Source organism: Mustela nigripes, chromosome 2 (assembly GCF_022355385.1).
Source record: "Mustela nigripes isolate SB6536 chromosome 2, MUSNIG.SB6536, whole genome shotgun sequence".
Classification (NCBI taxonomy): domain Eukaryota; kingdom Metazoa; phylum Chordata; class Mammalia; order Carnivora; family Mustelidae; genus Mustela; species Mustela nigripes.
In genome coordinates this window covers 51,270,663-51,298,506 of record NC_081558.1, presented here as the reverse complement: position 1 = coordinate 51,298,506, position 27,844 = coordinate 51,270,663, and the positions used below count along the sequence as shown (strand labels likewise).

General features: G+C 40.5%; 1 protein-coding gene across 14 annotated transcripts in view; it reads right to left on the bottom strand.

Annotated features, from left to right (window-relative positions):
- Positions 1-6,988: 6,988 nt before the first annotated feature.
- SETD5 (SET domain containing 5) overlaps positions 6,989-27,844 on the bottom strand; it is an 84,817-nt gene continuing 63,961 nt past the window's right edge. For 8 of the 14 annotated variants that reach the window (XM_059390221.1, XM_059390220.1, XM_059390219.1 and 5 more), the window contains 7 exons: positions 19,959-20,203; positions 16,935-16,991; positions 14,590-15,060; positions 11,692-11,990; positions 10,693-10,826; positions 10,097-10,185; positions 6,991-9,710 (listed from right to left, as the gene is read on the bottom strand). In XM_059390221.1, the coding sequence (XP_059246204.1) occupies positions 9,102-9,710; positions 10,097-10,185; positions 10,693-10,826; positions 11,692-11,990; positions 14,590-15,060; positions 16,935-16,991; positions 19,959-20,203 (1,904 nt within the window). In that variant the 3' untranslated portion in view covers positions 6,991-9,101. Of the gene's footprint in view, positions 9,711-10,096; positions 10,186-10,692; positions 10,827-11,691; positions 11,991-14,589; positions 15,061-16,934; positions 16,992-19,958; positions 20,204-27,844 lie in introns of all 14 variants that reach the window. The other 6 variants (XM_059390227.1, XM_059390229.1, XM_059390231.1 and 3 more) reach the window with 4 other exon arrangements.

The window sequence follows — 27,844 nt, the reverse complement described above, 5'->3', positions numbered from 1 at the left end:
TACAGTTTTGATTTGCACTTACCCAGTGATTAGTGATGCTGAGCAACTTTTCACATACCAGTTGGCCAAATGTTTCTCTTTGGGAAGATGTCTATTCAGATCCTCTGCCCATTTTTAAATTGGATTGTTTGAGTCAGTAAGTTGTAGGAGTTCTTTATATATTTTGGATATTAACCCCTTATCAGATATATAATTTGCACAATACATTTCCTCCTATTCTGTAGGTTGCCTTTTCATTTTGTTGATACTTTCCTTTGCTGTGCCAACTTTTTTGTTTGATGGTCTCACTTGTTTGTTTTTACTTTTGCTGTCTTTGGGGTCAAATCCAAGACTTGTCAAGGAGCTCACTTCCATGTTTTCTTCTAGTTTCAGGGTTTGAGGTCTTATATTCAAGTCTTTAACCCATTTTTGAGTTAATTTTTGTGTATGGTATAAGATAGAGGTCCAATCTTATTCTTCTGCAGTTTTCCCAATAGTGTCTTTTCCCCATTGTTTATTTTTGGCTCCTTTGTTGTAAATTAATTGACCATATATGTTTGGATTTCTTCTTGGGCTCCCTATTTTGTTCTACTGACCTATGCGACTGTTTTACTATAGTTTTGTAGTATAGTTTGAAATCAGAAAACATTACGTGTCAGCTTTGTTCTTTCTCAAGATTGCTTTGGCTATTCAGGCTCTTTGTAGCTCTGTACAAATTTTAGGATTATTCATTTTTGTGAAAAATGCCATCAGAATTTTGACAAAGAGAACACTCAATTTGTAGATGGCTTTAGGTTTTTAAGAGTTCTTTGTATATTTTGGATAACAGTCCTGTATCAGATGTGTCTTTTGCAAATATTTTCTTCCAGTCTAGTTTGTCTTCCCATTCTCTTGACAATGTCTTTTGCAGAGCAAAAGTTAATTTTAATCAAGCCCAGGTTACCAAGTATTTCTTTCATGGATGGAGGCTTTGGGGTTTTATCTAAAAAGCCATTTTGCCAAACCCAATGTTTTCTAGATTTGCTCCTAGTTGTCTAGTAGTTTTCATTTTGCATTTAGGTTGTGATCCATTTTGAGTTAGTTCTTGTGAAGGGAGTAAGGATTACGTCTAGGTTACTTTGCATGTGGATGTCCAGTTGTTCCAACACTATTTGTTGAAAAGACTATCTTTTTCTTCACTGTATTGCTTTTGCTCATTTGTCAAATATCAGTGACTATATTACTTTAGGTCTACTGGGCATTCCAGTCTGTTCCATCAATCTGTGTGCGTATTCTTATTCCAATGCCACAGTCTTCATTACTATAGCTTTATTAAGTCTTTAAATCAGGCAGTGTTAATCCTCTGACTTGTCCCTTTGATATTCTGTTGGCTATTCCGGGTTTTTTGCCTGCCCGTTTGTTGATATTCACAAAATAACTTGCTGAGATTCTGATTGGTGTTCTGAATCTATAGATCAGTTAAGAAAGATCCTGATAGGAACCCTTTCTCTCCAGGACCATGGGATATCTCTAGTTTTCCTTTGATTTCTTTCATCAGTTTTGTAGTTCTCTCTATATACCTATAGGTATATAGTTATACCTATTTCATTTTTATTGGTGCTAATATAAACGTATTTTAACTTTAATTGGAATTGTTAGTGGTACAGTAATGCAACTGATATTTGTATATCAATATTGTATTCTGCAACCTTGTTATAAATGCTTATTAGTCTAAGTTTTTTGTGTTGTTTCTTCCAGATTTTCTAGTCATATCATCTGTGAACAGAATTTTACTTCTTCCTTCACAATCTCTGTACTTCTTATTTCCCTTTCTTCTCCTATTGCATTATCTAGGACTTCAGTACAATGTTCTAGAAGAGTGGACATCCTCCTTTCCTTACCTTATTCCTGATTTTTTAAAAATTTCTGTCCCCCCTTCTGAATTTTAATGGGAAAGCTTTTAGTTTCTCACCACTAGGTACGTTAGGTGTAGGATTCTTGTAGCTGTTCTTCACCAAGCGGATGAAGTTCTCTTCTATTTCTGGTTTTTGAAGGTATTTCACTTAGAATGTTTATGTACATGTTTTTAGCATGCTCTTATTGTGTGTGGCAATATTATTCTCCTCCTTACTTTCTTATAACTGGGATTTGACGTTGATCCTTTTTGTTACTCATATTGACTAAGATTTGTTGGACTTTCAGAGGAGAAGCAGGACTTGGGTCTTTCTAGTTTGAAGGTTCTACAGTACTGGGGCGCCTGGGTGGCTCAATGGGTTGGGCCTCTGCCTTCGGCTCAGGTCATGATCTCAGTGTCCTGGGATTGAGCCCCACATCGGGCTCTCTGCTCGGCAGGGAGCCTGCCTCCCCCTCTCTCTCTGCTGGGCTCTCTGCCTACTTGTGATCTCTGTCAAATAAATAAATAAAATCTTTAAAAAAAAAAAAGGGTTCTATCTACAGTACTATTTTTAAAGTAACTGTTAAAATGAGGACTGTGCAAACAAGAGCTGTTTATTTTTTAAGGTTATTTAAAAAATCTTATTTGTCAGAGAGAGAGCCAGTGAGCAAGCACAAGCAGGGCAAGCAGAAGGCAGAGGGAGCAGCAGGTTCCCCGCTGAGCAGGGAGTCTGATGCAGGACTCAATTCCAGGACCCTGGGATCATGACCTGAGCTGAAGGCAGACACTTAACCAACAGAGCCACCCAGGCTCCCAAGAGCTGTTTAAATTTATCACCAGATATACTTAGAACTTTACGACCAATTGTTTCTTTCAGAAGTTAACAGTTCAAAGGAAGTTATTTAATAACCATTATATTTTTCCTAGAAGAAATACATCCTGGATTTAGTGGGACAATACTAGTTTCACTCTTATTCCAAAACTTCATTTAATGTGGTACCCCTACTCCATCTTTTTTTAAAAGATTTTATTTATTTATTTGACAGAGAGAGAAATCACAAGTAGGCAGAGAGGCAGGCAGAGAGGAGGAAGCAGGCTCCCTGCTGAGCAGAGACCCTGATGTGGGGCTCGATCCCAGGACCCTGGGATCACGACCCAAGCCGAAGGCAGAGGCTTAACCCACTGAGCCACCCAGGCACACCTCTATATCTCTATTTTGATTATCCCACTCAATTTTAATTATATAGTGTGCCTTTTCAGCAGGCATATTTGTCCTGGGTACTCTCTTGGTAAGTGTCTTCTGAACTGACTGCTGTGGTCCCTTCAGACCCAAGCTGTTTTTGGCTGTTGTTCTCAAACTGGCATGCTCAGTTCCAAGTGAGTACTTGCTTTAGAGTTCGGAGATCGATCTGATGCTCCATTGCTTCCTCTCAAACAGAAGGGGATACCATGCAGGTATTGTGGCTATGGCAGCTTGTTTCTACCCACCTTTTGCTTTAGGGCTCACAGGGATATCTAATTTTTTTGGTAAAGTTACCCAAGATTTTTTTGTTTTTTGTTTTCTAAAATAAGCTCTCTGCTCAGTGTAGGGCTTGACCTCATGACCCCAAGATCAAGAGTCGCATGCTCCATTGACTGAGGCAGCCAATGCTTTTAAGTTGCCCAAGGTTTTGTTTTGTTTTCATGGCTGCTCTGTGTGGTCTTATGGGGGAATTTGATAAATACTCATTACTATTATTTCAGAATCTCTGCCAGGTTAAGGTTTTTTTTTTTTTTTTTTTAAAGATTTTATTTATTTGACAGAGATCACAAGCAGGCAGAGAGGCAGGCAGAAAGAGAGGGGGAGGCAGGCTTCCTGCAAGCAGGGAGCCTGATGTGGGTCTCGATCCCAGGACCCTGGGATCATGACCTGAGCCAAAGGCAGAAGCTTTAACCCACTGAGCCACCCAGGTGCCCCTGCCAGGTTAAGTTTTGAATGTAGGAGCAGGTAAAAGTTATAGGGGGCACAATCTCCTCCAGTAACTGCTTTTCTCCAAGTTGTTCTCTTATCAATCTTTAGCACAGAGTGTATTACGAACTTTGGCTAACTCCTTTCTCTCTCTGAGCCTCGTCGTAGATTATGGAGGCTGATCCACCTCTGACTGACGAATTGATAATCAGGGTAGTTTCAAGGCAAATGGCCTACTCCATTTGGACAATTGTGCATTTTATTTTATTTTATTTTATTTATTTATTTTTTATTTATTTATTTATTTATTTTATTTTTATTTTTTTTTTAAATTTTTTTTTTAAGATTTTATTTATTTATTTGACAGAGAGAAATCACAAGTAGATGGAGAGGCAGGCAGAGAGAGAGAGAGAGAGAGAGAGGGAAGCAGGCTCCCTGCCGAGCAGAGAGCCCGATGCGGGACTCGATCCCAGGACCCTGAGATCATGACCTGAGCTGAAGGCAGCGGCTTAACCCACTGAGCCACCCAGGCGCCCCTGGACAATTGTGCATTTTATTTACTTCAGGGTGATCTCTGTTATTAAACAGAAACCTGCACCATCAAACTGATGCCAAAAGGCCAGACTGCTGTTTTAAAGAAATGGTGTGATATACTTGTTCAGCTAGTTAAATGATTAGTTCTAGTCAGTTTCACAGACTCTCTAGTTGTCTCCATTTGTTTCCTGGGAAAACTGCAAAATTTCCCTGGCTGTTCACTTCAGTCTGCCATTCAGAAGAGAGAAATCTTGGACAAGTTGTATCCTCCGAAATTCATTAAAAAAAAAAAAGAAAAAATCCCTGTAAAATGGGAATGATGCCTGCCTTTAACATGGTTAAGCATGAATGAGATAGAATGACATGAATAGAAGAGCCTGGTAAACGGTAAATACCATTTCAGTTGTGTTCTTTAGTACTGTTTGCCTTCCTCTATTTCTACCATATCAAAAGTGCAGCACCCAGCAATATAAAGTACCTGATAACATAGGTAGTTTGCTGTTTTACTCACCTTCATATTCCTTGTACCTTACATGTAGCCTGGCCCATAGTAGGTGTTTAGTAAGTAAGTAAGGAATAGAATGTTCAATTCTGGCAAAAATCAGATGGGCTTATTCATTATCAGAAGCTCTTCAGTACAGCTGAAACACTACACTAGGTCTCAAATTCTCATCTTTAATGTGTCTTTAAAAAGCACCTGGCTTGCTTTTATCCAGGATTGAGACTAAATAAGGCACTATATACGAAAATGCTTTTTAACATGGACCAGGCACCTACTGACTCTAGGCAGAAAACAACTGTGGCTGGTAGAAAGTTATCTAGGTATTCCAGTGGGCATTTCTATTAGAAAGAGTTTTCTTAAGAAAAAAAAAAAATTCTTTTTTTAAGGAAAGATTTATTTGGTTTTAAGATTGTGAGAGCAAGAGAGAAAGAGAGAGAGAGAGAGAGAGAGAACACGAGAGACAAAGGAAGGCAGAGTGGGAGGGAGAAGTAGGCTCTCCATGAAGCAAGGAGCCCCATGTGGGCTCAAACCCAAGACCCTTAAGCAGATGCTTAACTGACTGAGCCACCCAGACACCCCAGAAAAAAATAATTTTTGTTATGTCTCCAACTAGTTACTTTCTAAGCTCCTTAAAGAAATGGATAGCATCTTCTCCATCTTTGAATCCCTCCTGCTTATTAGCAAAATGCTGTCAGTCTATCATAGCCCTCAGTAAATATTTGTCCAACAAATGTTAGAGCAAAGTACTGCCACACCAATCCATCAGCAAGCACTGATGTTTACTTGCAAAATGTATCCTGATTCCAACTATTTCACCTTACCCCCATTTATTATCATCTTAGCAGAAGCTGCCATTATATTGCCCCCATGTGAATAACTACTATAGCTTTCCAACTGGATTCCTGGCTTCTATTCATCTCTCCCAGGAGCAAAACAATCAGAGTAATTTTTAAACACTAACCAATCACAACAAACCATAAACTAGACCATGTCACTTCTGTGCCTAAAATCCTGCAGTGACTTTCCCATTATATATCCTAAAAAAGGTTTATTTGAGAGGGGGGAGCACCAGAGGGGGAGGGACAGAGGGAGACGGAGAGGCAAACTCCCCACTGAGTAAGGAGCCTAAGCAGAGGCTGGGGCTTGATTCTAGGACCCTGGGATCATGACCTGAGCCGAAGGCAGACTGAGCCACCAGGCACCCCTCCCACTGTATTTAGAATCCACATTCTTTAAACTAAACCCGCAAGGCTCTGTGTATCAGGAACCAGCAAACTACAGCCTGCAGGCCAAATCTGACTTGCCACGTGTTTCTGTGAATATAGTTTAATTGGAGCATAGGCAAGTATGGCCTGTGGCTGTTTCTGCATTGCAAGACAGAGCTGAGTAGTTTTGACAGAGACCGTAAGGCTTGCAAAGCCTAAATATTTACTATCTGGCCCTTTACGGAAAACACTTTTGCTGACTGCCACTCTAAATGATCTGACCTCCTATCTTCCTAGGTATTTGCTACTCCCTATTCCTGTCCTGGTCATTCACTGTATCAAGTCTATTCCTCCTCAGAGGCTTTTGCATCTGCTCTTCTAATTCTCTAGGAATGATCTTTATTCATATTGACACATAACTGCCTCCTTATTGTTGGGGTCTCTGCTTAGATGTTAAGTCCTCAGAAACCTGTTCTGATCAACCAATCTAGAGTGGCCCCTCAACCTCCTTAGTTACGTATCTGCTATGAAACAATAGCACGGTAATGACTATTTGAAATTATTGACTGGTTTAGTTCTCAACCCACTCTAGAATATAAGCTCCATCAAACCTTATTTGCATATCCCCATCTTCAAATTTTAATAAGCATAAACCCATCACCAAAAACAAATGCCTGATAGTTTTTGAGTGGGAAAGAAGAGGGCCAATAAATAGCTGCCGAATGAATTAAGGCCAAGGTCAGGAACTCCAGTCCAGTTTAAATCAGTCTATAACGTTCAATTTCACTGTTGCTGAATGGTCTTGATACTGGCCTGACTTGAATCATAAAAGGCTGAAGGAAGATCAGTACATATTCCTGGTCCATTATGTGCAAAAACAACTCCATCGAGAGCATATGCCTCTTCAGGTAAGGGTAGAAGTAGGAAAACCAAGCAAGGCAAGGTCAGAGAATTTGACAAAGAAGTTCTCAACTTTATGATTATTATGGTTAAGAATTTTATTATCAAAATTATTACATCTCTTGTGAAAGTTCAAATGTTACAGCAAGGTGTAAACACTCCACTTGAGAAAGAAGTGATACTTCTTCCCTTCCAAGAGTTCCCCCCACCCCCCCCCCCCCACCCCCCCCAGAGGTCTGGTCTTGACAGCACCCTGCCCACACAGAGTGGCTGGGGTCTCTGCACGTGCCAGGCAGGGTGAGGGCCGCCTGCCCGCTGGCCTCTCCCCTTAGCTAAAACCAAGGGGAGAATGCAAACCCCAGCCCAAATGGAGAGACATTTACATACGTTTTATATAATATACAAAGAAACCAGCATCCCAGGCAACATGATTTCCACTCCCAACGCTCTCCCAGACTGATGGGTTTGTGGGGGAAACAACAAAAAGAAAAGTATTCTGCTGAGGTTTCAGCATTTAAAAAAAAAAAAATCTCCCCTCATTTGAGCAAACACCTGATTTCAATTTTGAAAAAGTGAAATTTTGTAACAGTCACACACAAAGAGAGAAGGCTGTGCATATGATAGTTGTAGGAAAGGATAGAAAAGAAGGGGGATGCAAGAGGCTGGGGACAAAAAGAAGAAAACCAATTGAAAGGAAGGAGGGAGACTCACAGTATTATCTTGTCCAAAAGAAAAGAAGTAAGGTCCACTGCAGCACCAGGGATTACACCTGTCATATATTTGCTACCCCTACCATGGTTATAACTGAATACAAAATTAGATAAATAAAAACACGCCGGATATTACAGTAAACAAGTGAAAGAAAATAAGCTGGCAACCGTATGGAATTTTTAAAAAGATTGTGTACCCCACCTGGGCGGGCTCCAGGGCTCCCACAGGGGCGTACAACAGGCACGATGCACTGATGGGGAGAAGCCAGTCTGCCCGTGTCTCTCATCCAGAACAGTGTTAGGTGTGTGGGTGGCTTTGTAACCCTCTCACCTGGGCCATTCTCAAGTCAGCATCCCCCAAAGAAATGTGGGACATGCCCACACACAATCACAGTCCTGTCGGTGCCACTCCACAAACGTATCTTTCCACTCTTACCCTGCAGTCACAAGTGCGTGCTCCCTAATCATGGAGGTGGTCCTATTCACGGGATCGTCAACTCCTGATTAACTGGGAGTAGAAAAAATAAAATTCAAAGAATTCCCAAAACATTTGGGATCCTTACTAATCAAATTTATTGCCAACAGCTGATAAGTAGCAATGCAATTGGCCCATCTCACTTATTTCTCTTTTTTTTGCTTACTTCCTTTCTGGGTTACTGAGCTGTGAGACAGCTTGGGGAGGGGTGGGGGATGGGAGGATGGGAACAGCTGGAACTCAGATAATCTACTATGATCATCTGCTCCTGAATCATCAGAAGTTGATGAAGAGCTTTTCTTCAGAGAGCCAGGCACCCCTCAGCCAGAGCACATTCCAAGTTTTGCTATCCCTGCCTATTTCTTGGTGATTTTAAGACAAAGGTAGGGAGAATTCTTGATGGACACATCTTGGCCAGATACCTGCTTTTGGAATGGTTATCACAGGGCAAACATTTCCATACCTACCTTTCTTCTTAAGTGCATAAAAATCCTAATACTACTCAGATGGCTTGGGGCTTTGAGATTGGCTCTTTATGCTTTTTTCCTCTGAAAAGAAAACTTCTTTTTTGGGGGGAGGGTGTGTGTGTGTTTGTGTGTGTGTGTGTGTGTGTGTAAAAAGATGTCTCCACTGCACAAGTGACTACAGGCTACAGGCAAGGACGGGAGACAGAGGCTTCAACAAGACTCATTGCACTTAGAACCGTTACTAACCGGAACACCATTTGCTTGTCAACAATGTACCCTTAACAGCAGGGAGAAACTTCTTTATAGTCTCTGCTTCAGACAAGATTTACATCTTTCTCCAAGGCCAGAGCCAGTCGCGACCACAAGTCTCGTTTCTTGTCGACCAGACCTAGTCCTCTGGCACCTTTGTACCCTCTTCCCCAGCAATATGCTCGGCCTAGGTTCCAGAGGCAGCTGGAAGGAAGCAGCTATGGGCTCATTCAGTTCTGTTTGCCCAAATCCAGAAGCCCTAGGAAAGTCCTGTCTGAGTCTTGACTCCTGACCCTTGCAGCGGCTGGAGTCGGTACTGGTGCACACCCCCACTCCCACGGTGTGGGTAGTGCTGTGAATTGGAAACCGCAGATACCCTGGAGGCCTGGTAGGCAGCGGACTGCCCAGCACTGGGCAGACTGATAGTCCGTAAGTCTGATGGCAATGACGATCTAGAGTTCTGAGGGAAGGAGGTGGAACTCAGAGTTCCTGTGCTGGACTGGGAGACCGAGTCTGAGGTCGGCGAGTCTGAGGGGCCCTGTGGGGTAGGGCTAGCAGCACTAGAAGGGCAGCTCCTCCTTGGAAGATTGCTGCCAGTGCTGTTTCCAGAATGTGGCTGGCTGCTATAATACCCTGGTGTCCCCGTAAATGGGGCCAACGAGTCTGTGGATACAGGGTGGGCGGGGCTGGAATAGGACGCAGAAGAGAGGGAAGATTCTGAAGAACCGTGAGAGGGGGGATTTCCAGGTCTCAGTGCAGTAGTTCGATAACTGTATCCTGGAGATTGGGTGGGATGTCCTCTAAAGGGGGAGGAACTCTGTTGAAGGAGGCTTTGTGATTCTGTCCGTGGACTATCACACTGCAGGAGCTAGAAAGAGTCAGGAGGAAAAGCATAAGGAGGTGAAAAAGTCCCTATTTAAGCCATTCAGGCTTGTGAATATTTAAAACACCCTACTTTTTCTTCTTCTCCTTCTTCTCCTTCTTCTTCTCCTCCTCCTTCTTCACCTTCTTCATCTTCTTAACCATTTGTTCTTTTTAGGATACCAAAGACAGTAAAATGGCTGTCTCTGATCATTTTATTTATTTTTCTGGCATGATTTATTACCTGAAGGTGAGCAGAGGATGACTTATTTCCAAGGCTGCTGAAACTATATGCAAAGACGGCATCTCAACTGCAAAGGATGGCCAGGATCACAAAATATTGGAACCCAGAATATACTCCTATGCCCAGAGATGAGCAATTTCTCGTCTCACCTGGTAGCTGTATCTGGAAGGGCTGTAAACGGCTGCTCCTTTTGAGAGTGCTGAGCTCAGTGTCTCTGGGCCTTCTCCATCTGCAGGGTCTGGAAGATAATAGAAAATCAATTTGGCTTTCTAGAATTAAGTGAGAAATAGCCATTGTTTATTCAAATTGCCAATGGTATCACCAATCCGTGCTACTTTCTTTTTAACAAATCAAGTGAATGCAGCATGCCAGAGGGGCAAAAGGAGTGGTTAATTATGGGTGATGTTTTAAATGCCTGGTCTGATTCCTGTCTCCTTCTTTCTCTTCATCCTTCATCAAAACGGATTTCTTTGCAGAGAAGAAAGGTATCTCTTGGGAAAAAACAGAGGGGAGCGGGGTTGGGGGAGGCGGGACAGAGAGAGAAAGACAACACTAGATGGATGCAAGATCTTAAGAATGCTGGAGCCCAGAACAATGGAAGCAAGACTGACCTGCAACCTTCTTTCCAGTGGAGCCTCAATGCATAAGAAACTGACTCACTTCAGTCCAGCATTTAGTGAGCATTGTGTAGAGCCTGGCTCGTGTGTCCCTAAACCTGGCTGGCATCAGAAGGCCATGGGCTCACCTGAGTCTTTCTCTGTGATGTTACTCTCCCAAGTGGGAGAAGGCTCTCCTTTTTGGGCCACCCTCACACTGCTTCGGAGGACCTTGGGGATGCTCCCTCCTTCTCGGAGTCGTTCTACTGATGTGGGAACCATCCTGTAAAGGGAACAGAGTGCAAGTTTATGTCACAGGACTTCAGAGTCAAGAGTCTGGAACAAATGAAGCTCTCATAAAGGCTGTATAATACATTCTCTTACAACATCCTCTTCAGGACCAGTTTAAAACAGGAATTTCTTTCTCTGCCTTAAATTACAGAAAAAAGGAATTTAAAGATGTCTACATTTGACCTCTATTGTGAAATGCGAAATTTTTCTCTTCTGTGAAGTCATGTGCCTGACACATAGTAGTAATTTAATAAATGCTCTATAGATTAATAAACATTACTCATTTGAGTCAGGTCTTTTCTTTCCCAAACTTCATTGCTTCAGTTCAAGATCCCTGAACAGCCTCATTCTCTACATCTCCCATTTGATGCTAATACCTGCTACTATTTATTATTTATTTACTTACAGTGGTATTTATCTATGTGGTCTCCCCTAAACTAGACAAGACCTTTCAGAATATGTCTTATCTTTCTGTACATGCTATCTGTGTGCAACTGAATCTTCTGTTGTAATTTAAGTGGCACTGAGCTGAACTCCTGACTTACCTTTCATTTGAAATGAATATATAGAGGAGGCAGTATTAGTGCCCAGCAAATAAAATAGCTCATCTGTGTCCACAACTAATAGCATCCAAAGTGTTGTTCTGCAGGTTCAGTGGCAATTCTTTGCTTCTGTAAAGCTGAGGGGCTAGGGGAGGGGTCATGGCTGATGCTATTAAATTAGCTGCACAGCATAGATGGCACTGCTGCTGCCTTTTTCAGTAAGTATTCCACTATATTTTAGGTAAAATTGGGAATGATTCTAGATGTATGCTTCCCTTTTGAATTTAATTATTTCAGCATCAAACATAAACTTACCACCTACTGCTGATATTCTCTTGAGGTCTGCAGTGAGATGAAGTGCCTCTGGAATCTGATGGGCTTACCGCCTCCATATGGGACATAGAGGAATGAGATGGGGAGAATTTTTTGTGAGGGGAAGACGGGGTTCGGGTTGAGGATCCCTGCACACCATGGGCACCAGTGTCAGAAAGTGAGCTACTGCTGCCTTGCCCAGCTCCTGCAGACTTGCTTTTGCTCTGTGCAGAGTCACCTCCCCCACCAGCAGAATTCTCCTTGGCTTCTTGTTTCCGTTTGCGGTACTCCAGCAGGGAGACCTGGGAGGGAAACAAGAAACAGAACTCTAGCCAGACATCGTCAGGGGATCACTAGCAATAGGGAAAGAAGATGGAACCCTCATAAACCACTAGCCTGCCATGCAAACAAAGCGGGCACCAACAATAGCAACCCTTCCTTCAGATGTGAGAGAACTGAGCACGCTACATACTTAAATCGGTCAGAAACTGGTAAGGAGATGAAAATACCCAGGAGATGACATTTTTGAAGAACAGTGTTCACCAGCAGACCTCAACCTTTTTCATGCCTTCAAATAACTGAGATCGCCGTGACCCAGTAACAGAAGCGTGCTATCAGCTATTTGCTACAATGGTAACACCTATAAGGGGAAAAGGGGAGCTGGGAGCTGTGTAGTTTGAAAAAGCCTCCCAGGTGATCTAAACAGCTCTTTCCCAATCCCTAAGAATCCCCACAGTAAGTTGTTTTTTGTTTTCTTTTTTTAAAAAGGGGGGGGGGGGTTAAAAACAAAAGGAAAAGCCAACAGTTCAGGGTTTTTAAACGCGTTCAGTTTTTCAAGATACATGCAGGGATTTATTACTGTTTGTCTTACACATAGGAAACTAGTGTAGAAAGACAAAGAATGATCTGCAGTTTATATTATAGCAAGCTAGTCTGGGAAATGTACACTTGGAAACTTTTCCCAACTCTGCCTCATTCTCTCTTGATTGCCAAAACAAGGCCTTCCTCTTTGGCCTGCCCAGCACACTTCCTCTTTACTGTTACAACACGCTGCCCACACTGGCTGTCAACCTGTGTCTTGATTTTTCCTCCACTAAACTGTATGGTCTATGAGGGCAAAGATCAAATTTTTAAATCTTTAAAATCCAGCACAGAGCCTGATAGGCAGCAGGTGCTCAACAATTCTCCAATAGCAAATTATGATTTCAATCACTGTTGTACATAATAAATGAAACCAGAAATCCAAGAACATTTTAATTTTTGTTCCTGATGGTCAATGCTGTTCATACAATCATCTTCTAAACCCACTGGTATCTTACTCCAAATTATCTGCCAGTGTTTCTGCTTTCTATTCAGGGCTCTCATTTTTCTGCTCAAATGTAAAATATAACCAAAATGCAAAGTACTACCATCTTCTGTATTCGTTTTTCCATATACAATCTTGGAAAAAAATTCATAATAATAAATTCTGGTAATGTATTTCATTGAAATGCAAATACCAAAAGTCACTAGGTTACATTTCAATGAGACTACTACAGATATCCTGCAATTGTGTGAGACTGTCACACACAGAACATGTAACATCTCTAGCCCTGCACACTAAATGGAAGTTCCCGTGGCAACCCAAAATATCCCCATGCATTTTCAAATGCTCCTAGTTGAAATCCACTGACCTAAAAAAAGCACATTTTGGGCTTTGTAATTTCTTGAACAGGCATTACTTACAAGTTAAAGTCCCAACCTGTTAGCCAGCAGTCTATGGCCTGTCCCTGTTCTACCATCTCTTTCCATACTCTCCCTACCTTTCACTCCAGCAGCATTCAACTGTTTGCACCACACTGCATCCCTGCTGCCTACTCAATGGAGTGTCACACAGCTACAAGTTCTGCTTTCCTTCCGTAACATCCTTACCCTTACTTGTTGGCAGACTGTTTCCCACTTACCATATGAGATCAGCTAAATCAGTGAGTGACCTGTCATCTCTCATTCCACCACCTCTCAAACTAGCTAGGCGCCTGTTGTTCGTTCTCAATGTACCCTCCACATATATGACTAGACTAGGTTGTGGCTAAGGTGTTCTTATTATATCTGAAGAATTCCTTTGAAGTATCCACTGCCACTGTAATTACTTAATAATACAAGTATCTTCTTACCTCAGTCTCACTTGCTTTAAGTTCCAGAATTTAGGAAGCAACATATAGCATATTGGCAGTAAGACCATGAAATCTGTAATCAGACAGACCTGGACAGTGTCCTAGCTCTTCCATTTACTAGCTATGTGACCACGGGCAAGTCACTCAACCTGCCTTAGTTTCCTCATCTGCAAAATGGGAAATTACCCATCTTACAGGATTACTGTGAGGATATAATGCATAAGAAAAAGGTTAACACATGAGAAGTGCTAAATAATACACGTAATTAGCATTCTTCTTTTCCATTTTTCTATCCTTTGATTGTATAGCAGGTGCACAGCACATACATGGCAGACATTTAAATTTGTTGAATATTTGTAACACTCATCAAGTTGTATTAAAACAGTCTTTCTTAAAAACGAAACAAAACAAAACAAAACAGCGGTGCCTGGATTGCTCAGCTGGTCAAGTGTCTGCCTTCAGCCTGAGTCCCACGTCTGGCTCCCTCCTCAGTGGGGAATCTGCTTCTTCCTCTCCCTGTCCCTCCCCCTTCTCATGGTCCTCCACCCCCATCTCTCAAATAAATAAATAAAATCTTTAAAACAAAACAGTCTTGTCTTTCACTGGACATGGCAGAGATTATGTCTCATGACTTTCTTTTCCTCACATGGAGAATGGTGCTAAGCACACAGCAGTTAACTCAGTAAGTATCTACTGAATTGCTTAGATACTATTCCGCAAAAGGGCCTATATAAGATAAAACACTTACCTTTTTCCTCTGTGGTGGGTTCTGGGGGGCAGATGGGACTCCTTCACAAGCCCTTTCACCACCAGGTGACATGGATCCACGAGAGAGGTCTTTCATAAAACCATGTTCGTATCTGCTGGGAAACCCTTCTGCAGGGGAGCAATATCCCCCATCCAAATGTAAAGGCTTCCTATCCCCTACTAGGGGGGACCCTCGATACAGTCCATCTGCTCGAGGCATAGCGTTCAATGGGGAGTAGGCATACATTAGATTAAACTCTGTCCGAAATGCCTGGTCCGAGTTCCTTGCAAGAGTCTGATGTCCATCTCCACTCCTGCTTGGAAAGCCAGTCTCAGAGGGGGGCCCGACAGAGGGATGAGGAGCCAGATCAGAAGGACCCGAGTTGATCAGGGAAGGTCGGTCAGCACAGCTGTTAGTGTTGGAGTCAAGGTAGCCTACTTTTGTCAAGTCCAGGTCTTTCCGGTGACAAAGCTGAAAGAATAAAAATCAAGAAAGACATGGAGGAGGAGGCGGGGGAAGGAAAAAGTCAAAGGGCAGAAAGGAAGGGAAGTGAGAGGGGCACAGGTGAAAGGTAAGAGAGATGGGGTAAGAAGGATGGGAGTACAAGAAAGAAAGCCGTTAACATCTGTAAAAGGCCCATGGAACAAAGGTATATACAGGCCAGATTATTAAAGAATGCCGGCCTTTCACAAATTGCTTTAAAGTTTTCTGGATGAGAAGCCTGGGAAAATCAGAATTAAACAATTGGCCAAATGTGACTATTTTGCCTGCTTAGCCTTTCATCAGGTTTGCCGAGTCATCCTGAACTACATTAAGGGACTGGAAGTATAATCAGGGATTTACCTGAGCCCCATGTATGCTACAGGGGTGAGACTGGTGTTTTAACACAACAACTGGCTTCTGGTGTTATTCATTTGTATTTAATACTGATGGAAAGTGGGAGGAGGGAAAAAGGGAAAGAAAGCAGTTAAGTAGAAAGTCAAGTATTTAAGTTACTGGTTTAGTAGAGGAGAATGGTATTAGTTAAAGACATCAACCAACCAGTTCTTCACTCACTTTCACTATTAAGTATGTGTGTTTCTCATAAAACTTTCTGGCCACTCAATTCTTTACCCTCTGATGTATGTCCACATACTTTAAGACCACTAATGCCCACCACTGCAGAGCACCCAAAATGCTGAATTGTATCAAAAATAAACCGTATCTACTCTTTGGTATCATTACCTCCCAAAACCAAGATTTTCCATCACTAGGTCAACTATTACTCTTAAGAGAGAACGGTACCAAAAATCCAGATGTCACACCATGATTTCCTTACAAGAGTAGAAAACACCCAGAAAACCTTTAGTACACTAGAAGACAACCTTTATCAGATTCACATTGATTTATAAAATTCTGACTCAGAATTTTATCAACTATCACCAAGATTAGTACTACATTTTTAACTGGAAAGGGGTAGAGTTAACAGTTCGTTTAATTTCTGAAAGGTTATGAAAGACTATAGCTTTCACTTCAAGAGGAAAAAGGCTCTGTGTGGATTCACAGAGTTAATCATTACTAGATTTGTCCAAATATTTGAACAGTTAAAAAAACCCTAGCACTAAAATCTGAATTTAACAACTCCACAGCAGTAGGGTGCCTAAGAAAAACACTCAACTGGATATCCCAAGAGATACTACTTGTATGCCACCACATCTCCACTACTATAGAAGAAAGGCCTGTGTGACAGAAGCCATGTGCTGACTTAGTTTCCTTGCATACCCAATAAAGAGATATAACGAAAATGGAGAGAGCCGAGAGGCAGGACTCTCTTCCTAAAGAAACTGTTCAATCTATCAACCAAATCTATCAACCATCCCGTTAAACAGAGCTGTCAGATTAAATCCTGAAACAAGACATAACCTACTGCCTAACTTTTCTAGAATAAAATGCTCCTTTATCAGCCCAAGATAATAAATATCAAAAGATAACTCTACCAACTTTTGATTTCAACTTTATTTAACAAACACACCTTATTTGTTACTTTCTTTGCCAAGGCTCCCACATCTTCAGCTTGCTTTAAACTTGACTTCCAGATTCTATTCTTTAAACTCTTCAGCCGCCCCCTCCCCCAAACAACAAACCCCAACACACACACCCACACACACACCCTTTATTTTCCTCCATCTACATTGAAAGTTCTAAGTGATCCAGTCATACATGGGAAGATTTACTCAACTTACAGTGACTGACTGGTTGCTCTTCAGCCTACTGCACCCCATTCACTCAATCCCCCCAGCCCTCCCACACACTCATGCACACTCACTCTCAGCCTCCAAGTGTGATTGAGATGGTGTGATAACTACCTCGGGTGACAGGGACTCAGGCCTATTCGCAGGGGAACTCTCAGGGGAGGATATGTTCTAGAGGAGGGAAAAGCATCTTGTTATTCATCTATCCGAAGTCAAGAAGCAGAACAAAACAAACAAAAAAATCAAAGCAAGCATAGATGGTTAGCCACAAGTTTTTGTGGTGGGGGCAAGGGGAGGGAAAAAATGCACAGGGGAAATGTTTAACTGCTGAATTCATCTCAATGGACAGAACAACTGGTTAAAAATGCTTCCTTGGTGTCCTTGAAAACATTTAGGGATAAACTTTATAATGTTTCATGCTTTAAGTAAACATCCTCAGCAGATAACAAAAAAAATTTAGATTGGTGAAATTGTACACTGTAATTTCATTTGAAATTCTGTTCTACATCTGATGACAGTTTATTAGCCTATAGTACTTATTACTGATGGGCACCCTACCACTTATTCCTCCATAGGGAAATCTTTTCATCCCACACCTCCTTCTGAAACGTATTTCTTCATTCTCCTGTGTGGCTCAGGCCTGCCATCAGTGTTGAGGGAAAGTGCTGGGCATGCTGGGGCTGACAATGCTAGGGAGATGGCCAGCTCTCCTGCATAACAGTTATAGGTCACAGAATGCAATCCAGCTCATAGGCTAGACGGTTCACAGCATAATCTAACTGGATCTGAACACCCCTGACTACCAATGTTCTCTGATATGAAAATGCCTGTACTTTTGGGAACAGAGAGTGGGGGAAAGCAGATGGGAACATTTCAAGTCCCTGCATTTTAAACAGGCTTCCCCTTAGAGCTTTCACCTGATGCAGCACTGCCAGAGCACTCAAACAGGAACTGGCCAGTGAACTCTGATGGGAGATCTGAATGGTAAAAAGTGGACAGAAAGATGGTGGTGGTTGTGACAAGGATTCAGAGTACTAGGGGTAAAGGAAGGGGAGGGTTCCTAATGTTGGAGACCCAGGTGGCAGATCCATTCCATGGGAGGTGAAATGAGGCTGTTAATTTTATTTGGTGGGCTGGGTAGTGTGTAGATACTGGGCGAGGAAGAGAAGGGAAAGGTTATTCTGGTGGAAAGGAGAGGTTGATTAAGGTAGCCCTCTCAAAGTTGCTTTTTACTCTTTTTCTTTGATGCTTCCCCTCCCTCACGATCTTGCTCTCTTCTACTACACGTCTTCTCCGCTCTTTCTCTTAGCACTGGGGACATTTTTCACTGGGATGATTTTTTTTTTCCTTTAAAAAAGATTCTTCCCCAACCAAACTGAGCTTTACCTGTTACACCTTTTTGGTATTTCTCTGTGGATGGAAATAAGGCTTCCTATACTAGAATACAGGAAACAGCATGGCAGTTAAAATGGTGATAAAGATGGTCAGGATGGTGAAGTCTGTTTTATTGACAAGAAAGATTAAATTTCCTTAGTTAAATCGTGAGACTCAAACAGTGAAAACAGGCATTAGACTTTTTGAAGGGATGAATTATTTAATATAATACTTTTATTCCCAGTATTCTAACTTTATGCTTAGACTATGCATCACTAAACTGATCTTTGATTCAATAAATAAATAAATAAATAAATAAATAGAATGCCTTACCCTTGCACAGTGTTTCAGTTATCTAAAATACTACACGGGATTAGGAAATGCACTGAATGCTCAATTTAACGGTCTTGGAAGGTGATGTACCTTCTGATTTCTATCATTTCACCTTTTTAATTATAATTAAACCTGAAATTTTAAAGTATGAAATCCTATGCTTACAATTTGCTGCCCTCCAGGGTGAACATTCTCTTACGAAATTTTACTATTAAATTCTACTTGCTAACTGAAAAATTAAGGCAATTAGACAAAGTAAAGTTAGTAAGGCCTGAATCAGGTGCTTTACTGTATGGCTAATAAGAATGTCACAGCGAATCTGATAAAGAGTAACTTCTCTATAAATCAAATGTAACCAGGAAGGTTCCCTCTGCTTCCCCACTATCCCCTTGCCAAAGAAGTTTGCTCCCAAAGAAATTAATACAGTCTCTTCACGTATAGAACATAGCTGTTTCCTGCTTTCAAGGTTGCTAGCTACCTCCTTCTGAGTTGGCCATTCAAAAGGACGGGTACTTTTAATCCCTATGCTTTCATAAGGGGTGAACAGGTAGGAAGGCATTGGTTAAAGCATTCACCTTTATCAAAGAAGACATCTAGAGAAATTACAAGCTAGGGGCAGAGCTAAGTTGTTTGGTGATCAGAACAATTTTAAGAAGAAGGCAGAGACTGTTTAATGAATTTCAAATCAAAGCAGCATGCAATGGATTGATTTTTTTTTATACACAAGGATTCTATTCAGTAAACCTATTGTCATCCATGAACATGAGAATGTGAATCAGAATTAACTGTTCCAACAGCTAAAATACACATTTCTAACTTAATCTAGTGAATGTAATAAATGTCTCTTACAAATACATGTTGTTAGGCTCTTTCTAACTTTTCATTCCTAACACATTGTAACAAGAAGGGAAAGTAACCTGGAGTAGGAAAAAACCCCTCATTTGCCACAACCATACCCCAAACTTTCTAAATCCCTATTCACTGAGGCCACAGTAAGAATACAAAACAACAGGGAAAGATAGCTCACTCATTTAAAGGCCTAGAAAGAAAGAGAGTCAATCAGTATAATCTGAGCTGTGAAGCTGGTTTCATTAGTGGTTACTAGGCAGCTAGAGACCTATTTTAATCAAGGTATGCAGTAAAGACAAAGATGGAGATGTGACATGCTTACTACGGTTATGGAGACTGACAGACTGCATGCAAAAACGGATGAATGTCATCGATGGTAGAATTATTCCTTTTTGGGAAAGTATGGGGACTTTTGGGGAAGATGAGAGGTAACAGGTCACACCGAAGCTGAGGTTTCTCATTCTCTTGCTGAGACTGGCAGGAACATGGTCAAGAAATATTGGGAATGATATTATACTTGAAATGAGGAGGGCAAATGATAATTTTCATATTCAGCACTCCCAAAAAGCAAACCCAAATCACCTCAAACTGCAGAGGAGTATTGCAGCGACTAGCAGTAGTAAGAGACGTGATTGGTGAGAACATGAGGCTGTATCCATTTCGACACTCCTCTTCTGGGTGAGATGGGCCAGGTGTGGTCAGCGAGGGGCTCTTTGAGCCTGGATTGGGAGGGGGCGGTGTGACTGGAGAAAGAGGCCGCAGTAACTTGGTGACATTCTGCTCCATCAGATAGCGAGACTTCCATTTCTTTAATGGGCTCAACAAGTCTGTGAAATACAAAACTTGGATGAGAGACTGAAACCACAGCTGAAAGGGAGGCTCTGTAGTAAAGCCATTAATCTCTAGCCCACAATGGCTCTTAATTCCTTTTCTGCCTCATCCCGATGTTATCTCCCTGCTATCAAACCAAAAGCCAAAGAACTCTCTAATTGCCAAATTTAAGTAATTCTCAAAATTCTCTACTGCCCAGAGAATCACCAGATGAATCTGACACTTCTCTTGACTGATCTCTGGAACAAATTTAATCTCTTCCAGTGGAAAATATAAACCTCTTATTTTTTACATGGAATTTCTAAAAATCTCACTGTCACTTAGTTAAAATCACTGTCTACTTAATTGCCAAGTAACCAGGTCAAGTTTCTAGAATGTTAACTCCATACTCCTTTTATCTTCTTTTATATATTTCTACCATTTTTTGGTAGAAAATTTTTTACTTTAGTGGGAAAGAGTTACAAATGATTACCTGACCTATATATCTGGCCCCTAGTTTTAGAGTGCTTCAAAGTAGGAAATAATTTTTACAAAAATTTCTCCCAACCATTTTAAAAAATGAGGCTGGTACTCTTTTTCTGATTGGAATATCCTACACTTCTTTTATTTCTTGGATCCACTTATAAAGGAAACTACTACCCTATATATTTTAATGACCACTCGGATCAAAGCACCTATCTCACTTTCTCAGAGGAAAAAAAATCTTTTATTCATTTACAGCTAAAAATATTTATTTACTTAATACCTACTATATGGAAACCACTGAATTAGGTATGTAAGGGAAGGTCACCCTATAGTCTATTTAAGGGGATTTACAAATTTGTGAGGAAGAGAAAAAGTATGTTTAATATATATTATTTAATATTTAAATCATTAAATATAAATAATATAAAACATGCATAATGTAAGTTTAAGAATCTCTATAGAGGATCATACTGCTGTGCATTTGTAAAAAATAATTATGCTTTGCAACTCTTTTTTTTTAAATTTAATTTAATTTTTTAAAAAAGATTTTGTTTATTTTTCATTTATTTGACAGAGAGAGAGAGATCAGAAGGAGGCAGAGAGGCAGGCAGAGGGGGAGGGGGAAGCAGGCTCTCCACTGAGCAGAGAGCCCGATGCCAGGCTCGATCCCAGGACCCTGAAACCACGACCTGAGCCCTAAGGCAGAGGCCCAACCCACTGAGCCACTCAGGTGCCCCTGCTTTGCAACTTTTGATCGCAGGGTCCTGAGTTCAAGCCCCATATTGATTGTAGAGATTACTTAAAAAGAAATTCTTAAAAAAAAAAATTATGCTTTTAAGTGCTTATGATATGCCAGGCACTACTCTATGTGCTTTATGTGAATTATCAGATTTAATATGAACTCTATAAATCCATTTTAAAGATGAGTAATTTGATGTGCAGAGATAAAGACTAGATAATTTAGTTTCATTTACATTCTTTTTTTTTTTTTTTTTTTAAAGATTTTGCTTATTTATTTGAGAGAGAGAGACACAAAGATAGTGAGAGAGCACAAGCAGGGAGAAGAGGAAGAAGCAGGCTCCCTACTGAGCTCCCTCCTGAGCCCAACGTGGGGCTTGATCCCAGGACCCCAGAATCATGACCTGGATGAAAGGCAGACTTAAGGGCTGAGCCACCCAGGTGCCCCTCATTTACATTCCTAATCATGATGTCAAAATATATCCCCAAGGCTAAGTGGAAGGAGTGGCATTTATCCCATGCCTTCAAGGACAAGTGCTGGGACAGAAGGCATGATCAGAATTATGCTTCAGGACGATTTACTCTGGCAGTAACAGTTATGAGGCACTGAACTAGGCTAGCAGATGTGGAAATGGAGAGAAGAATAAATGCCAAAAATACAGAACATGCTTTTTCCTTTTGATATGTGAGAATTTCTTATTTTCTTAGATTGAAGTATATTCGTATTTTTGTTTTCCAGAAACAGAGCTTTCTTTCTGATTTTCCTCCTTTGAAAGATGCTTGGGCATAAAAAAACAAAGATGTGATTCATGACATGTTTAGAATACTTTTTTTTTTTTTTTAAGATTTTATTTATTTATTTGACAGAGAGAGAGATCACAGAGAGAGAGGGGGAAGCCGGCTCCCAGCTGAGCAGAGAGCCTGATGCGGGCCTTGATCCCAGGACCCTGAGATCATGACCTGAGCCGAAGGCAGAGGCTTAACCCACTGAACCACCCAGGTGCCCTTAGAAGACTTTTTAATGTACACTTGAGAGTAAATCTTAAAAAAACAAAAAACAAAACAAAACAAAACCCACTGCTATACTGACAGGTCCAACACTAAATACTAAAGGGAATTAGATAAGTAATAAAGCTCACTCTAGGAAAGTTAGAATGTACAGATGAACCCTACCACTTCCAAATCAACTTATAGGTCATTCACATAAAACATATTTATTGAGTTCTTATTATGGTATCATATTCAACAAAATAAATCTGATATCTGCCATGATGGAAGCTTATGGGCCAGTGGTCATTTGCCTTTTTTCTACCTATAACACTATACATTCAAATTTTTTTCAAGTCTTATGTCATTTTTCTTTATACTCAAATAATCTGCAAAACTGTATAAACAAACACCCACATATTTAAACAAACACAAAACTTGAAACCATACCTATAGATTAATATACTCCTAATATCCTGGTGCATTTTCACCTAGACCTTTTTCTTGACATGGCCTTACTGACCCTTGCTTAATACAGCTTAGTAACCTACAATTTTCATTCAGGAACACATGGTAAAAAGCATCTAGCAACATCCACATGGTTAAGCATTTGCCTTGGGCTCAGGTCAAGATCCTGGGGTCAGGGAATCAAGTCCTGCATCGGGCTCCTTGCTCAGGAGAGAGCCACACCCTCTGCTTGTGTTCTCTGACAAATAAAATCTTAAAAACAAACAAAACAAGGGGCGCCTGGGTGGTTCAGTGGGTTAAAGCCTCTGCCTTTGGCTCAGGTCATGATTCCAGGGTCCTAGGATCAAGTCCCACATCGGGCTCTCTGCTCAGCAGGGAGCCTGCTTCCTCTTCTCTCTCTCTGCCTGCCTCTCTGCCTATTTGTGATCTCTGTCAAATAAATAAATAAAATCTTAAAACAAAAACAAACAAAACAAAACGAAACAAAAAACCCAAAAAAGCTGGCCTATTTTCCCTTTATCTCCAAATATACTTTAACTCAAAACATACTACAGTAGAAGGTAGTAATTCTTCAAAAATCTTTTGTAATTATAGAATTATAACTTCTCCACTGATTTGAAATATGACATTTATCCTATTAGATTCTTGCACAAACTGGGTTTAGTTTTGTACAGTTTTACTGCTGTCTAAATGGCATCAATACTGACATTCATTTTAGTAAAACTTGGGTGATTTCATTTATTCAACTGTAGCTGTCCAAAATATTTTGGCTCTTCTAGTATACTTATTCCCGCCAGTGAACTGTTGAAATCATTCACCATGCTGACAGTACTTCCCCCACCAAAGTCATTTTGATTGGTATTACATTAAACTCAGGGGTAACTGAAGAATTCTCACTCAGCATACCTTGGTAACAATCTTTCAGCTATTCATGCCTTCATTTATACCTCTTCAATAGATATGTCATATTTCTTTCTTTCGTTCGTTCATTTATGAGAGAGAGCAAGCAAGCGAGAGCAGGGGAGGGCAGAGGGACAAGCAGACTCCCTGACGAGCAGGGAGCCAGACTTGGGGCTCCATCCCAAGACCATGAGATCTGCGTCCTGAGCCGAAGTCAGATGATTAACCAACTGAGCAACTCAGGCACCTTGATTTGTCACATTTCTAATTAGGGTTACTTGCCCATGTTCTCCAGTTTTTGTTATCTCTGTGTATTATTACGCATATTTCTGTGTTATTATCTGCACTTTTTTTTTTTTAAATAGTTACTTGAGAGAGAGCACACATGATTGAGTGTGAGTTGAAGGAATGGTAGAGGAAGAGGGAGAGAGAATCCTCAAGCAGACTCCCTGCTAAGTGCAGAGCCTGAATGAGGGCTTGATTCCATCTGAGCTTGACTCTAGGACTCTGAGATGATGATCTGAGCTGAAATCAAGAGCTGGGAGCTTAACCGACTAAGCCACCCAGGTGCCCCTCTACATGTTATCTTATTATTATTATTTTTAAATAACATTATTATTTTTTTTTTAAGATTTTATTTATTCACTGGACAGAGAGAGTTCACAAGTAGGCAGAGAGGCAGGCAGAGAGAGAGGAGGAAACAGGCTCCCTGCCGAGCAGAGAGCCCGATGTGGGGCTCGATCCCAGGACCCTGGGATCATGACCTGAGCCGAAGGCAGAGGCTTCAAACCACTGAGCCACCCAGGCACCCCTCTACATGTTGTTTTTACCATGTAAAAAAATGTTTATCTTTGTATCTAGCTACCAGTGTTTTAATAAACTCATTTGGCTTTTCTAGGTAGATAAAGCATATTACTTGTACACAATGATAACACACACATCCTCTTTACCTGTACTTTTATCTCACAGATTTTTTTTTTGGGGTACTCACATTGTCTAATAATTCTAGACACTATTAATTAATATAAAAGGGGGATAATCTGATAACCCATTTTTTAAATTTATTATAATTTTAATTGAAGTACAATTTAGTATACAATTTAGTTTTGGTGTTCTTGATAATGCATTTTAAGGTTTAATACAAATAGTTTTCACCATTAAGCATAACTGGCAACTATTTTTCAGAAAGATGTAAAAAAAAAATCTAAGATGGGGGGCAGATGGGGGGCCTGGGTGGCTCAGTTGGCTAAGTGTCCAACTTTTGGTTTCCATTCAGATCATGAGCTCAAGCCCTGTACAGGGCTCCACACTCAGCACAGAGTCTACTTGAGGCTCTCTCTCCCTCTGCTCCTCTTCCTTCTAACCTTTTTTTTAAAAAAAGGTTATTATTAGCATCTTATTTTACTAGATTTATCCTTAAATTAATTTTTACTGTACTATTACTCCCCCTCCTCCACTTGGCCTGCTAGTAAATTAATTATATGAATAATTTTTCAAATACTAAAACATCCTTATATTTGTAGGAGAAATTTCATTTTGTCATAATATACTTTTATTTTGATATTCTTACAGAGTCAAGATTCAGATCACTGAAATCTAACTTAAAAGTAGTAAGATGTTAGGGCCCCTGGGTGGCTCAGTGGGTTAAAGCCTCTGCCTTTGGCTCAGGTCATGATCCCAGGGTCCTGGGATGGAGCCCCGCATCAGGCTCTCTGCTCAGCAGGGAGCCTGCTTCCCCCCCCCCCTCTCTGCCTGCCTCTCTGCCTACTTGTGATCTTTGTCTGTCAAATAAATAAAATCTTAAAAAAAAAAAAAGTAGTTTGATGCTGTTTTGGGGGGTTAGTTTGACAAAATAAAGGGTGAAAAATTTAATAAAACTGTAGAGTATATAGTATATACATGCATATGGTATGCTATGTGCACCCAAAAGTATGTGCACATAGCAAATAAACAAATTTTACCACTCCTTCAGTGCTTGAAACCCTGCTTTTTATTCTCTACATTTTTGCAGTTATTAATAATTCGATAACTAGTACTTTGTACAAAACTTTTTAGTCCATATTTATTTCTGTAGAACAACTATGTTAGGTAGTATTCTTTTTTTAAGTTTATTTCTTTATGTCATCTCTAACTCCAGTGTCGAGGCTAGAACTCATGACTCCGAGATCAAGAGTCACATGCTCTACTGACTGAGCCAGCCAAGCAACCCAGAGTATTAGTCTTTTTAATACATTATATTAAACCTTAGCAAATTGCTAGTAGTAGGAATATTATTCTCCTGCCATTTTTATTGCAAATCCTTTCTCTTTTTTTTTCTCAAATCCCTTCTCTTAATAGACTTCTCCTCTATTAAGCTCTATATAATATTTAGACAATATAGACACAGACACTTTATTCAAGTTTCACTTAAAAAAAAATTTCAATGTGTCTAGAACTTGTTTTGGCAAGATCTAATTCTTTTTAATCTCTCAAGTAAAGTAAAAATTCCAGAACAATTTAGCAAATATTTCATTTACCTAAGACCTGTTTCTGGCTATTCTATCCCATACACACATATACACTCAGGCACCAGTACTATTTTAATTTAAGTATTAGCTTCCGGCTTCATATTAGAAACTAGTTTTGGTTTTTTTTTTGAGAGAGAAGTCAAGCGAGCGGGAATCTTAAGCAGGCTCCAAGCTCAGCGCAGAGCCCAAGGTAGGGCTTGATCTCACTATCCTGAGACCATAACCTAAGCTGAAATCGAGACATGTACTTAACCAGATGAGCCACCCAGGTGCCCCTTAGAAACTAGTTCTGTACTGCTAGGGAAGGCACTTCTTTGCCTTTTTATTTTCTTCTTTTTTCTTATTTTCATGTTAATTTAGATAAACTTCATTTAATCAACTTCCATAATGAGCTACTTCAATGGGAACTATATTAAACTGGGGGTGGGAAGTGGGGAAGGTGGGGGAGATACTACAGTTATAATTTTCATTAAGAAATATAGACTTTATCTTCAAGACTTTATAAACATATTTCTCCGCAATGGTTTACTCCACACACTCCACTATGAGACCATAACCACTATGGTTATTCCCAGGCAGTTTCTTTAGTTTTGTTAAGTTTGGGAATGAAAAAATTTTAATTCATTTTTGTAGTATACAAATGTTATTAATTTTTGCATATGTACCTTCTATCCAGTGGTTTTACTAAACTTTTTTTTTTTTTTAAAGATTTTATTTATTTATTTGACAGAGAGAGAGAGATCACAAGCAGGCAGAGAGGCAGGCAGAAAGAGAGGAGGAAGCAGGCTTCCGGCTGAGCAGAAAGCCCGATTTGGGGCTTGATCCCAACCCCAGGATCATGACCTGAGCTGAAGACAGAGGTTTTAATCCACTGAGCCACTCAGAAGCCCCGGTTTTACTAAACTCTTACTAAATCTAAGTTTTTCAGGTGATTAGACTTTCCTAGGTACATATTCACACCATTTACAAACAATGAACATTAAGCTCTCTCCTTCCTGAAGATTAATTTTATTTTTTATTCCTAATCAAGTTTAGATTTTAGGAACTTAGCATCTTTAATGTACCCTAGTATCTGACTAATTTCTGTAAACAGAAATGCTCAACAAGAAAGAGTATTTTACGTAGAATAATGTTAGTAATAATTCCTATTATGGGTTTGATATTACTCTAACCACTTTACATATATTATTTAACTCACTAATCTCATATAAGCTCTACAAAACAGGTATTACCATTGCCTAACATCATGTACTTAGTAAAGGATAGAGCTGGTTTTCAAATTCAGGTCCATTGGATTCTTTCTACTCTACCAAAACACTTCTCTTTCTCTCTGACCCTCCCCCTCCACCAGAAGGAGGAAGGGGTGGGGTGGGGAGAGGAACAGGGTATGGGGTGGAGAGAAGGGAGGATCTTAAGCAGGCTCTACATTCAGCACAGAGCCTGATGTAGGGCTTGGTCCCACAACCCTGAAATCATGACCTGAGGTGAAATCAAGAGTTGGGTGCTTAACCAACTGAGCCACCCAGGCACCCCCACTTCCCTTTCTTGATTAACATCTCCTTGGTCTTTTTG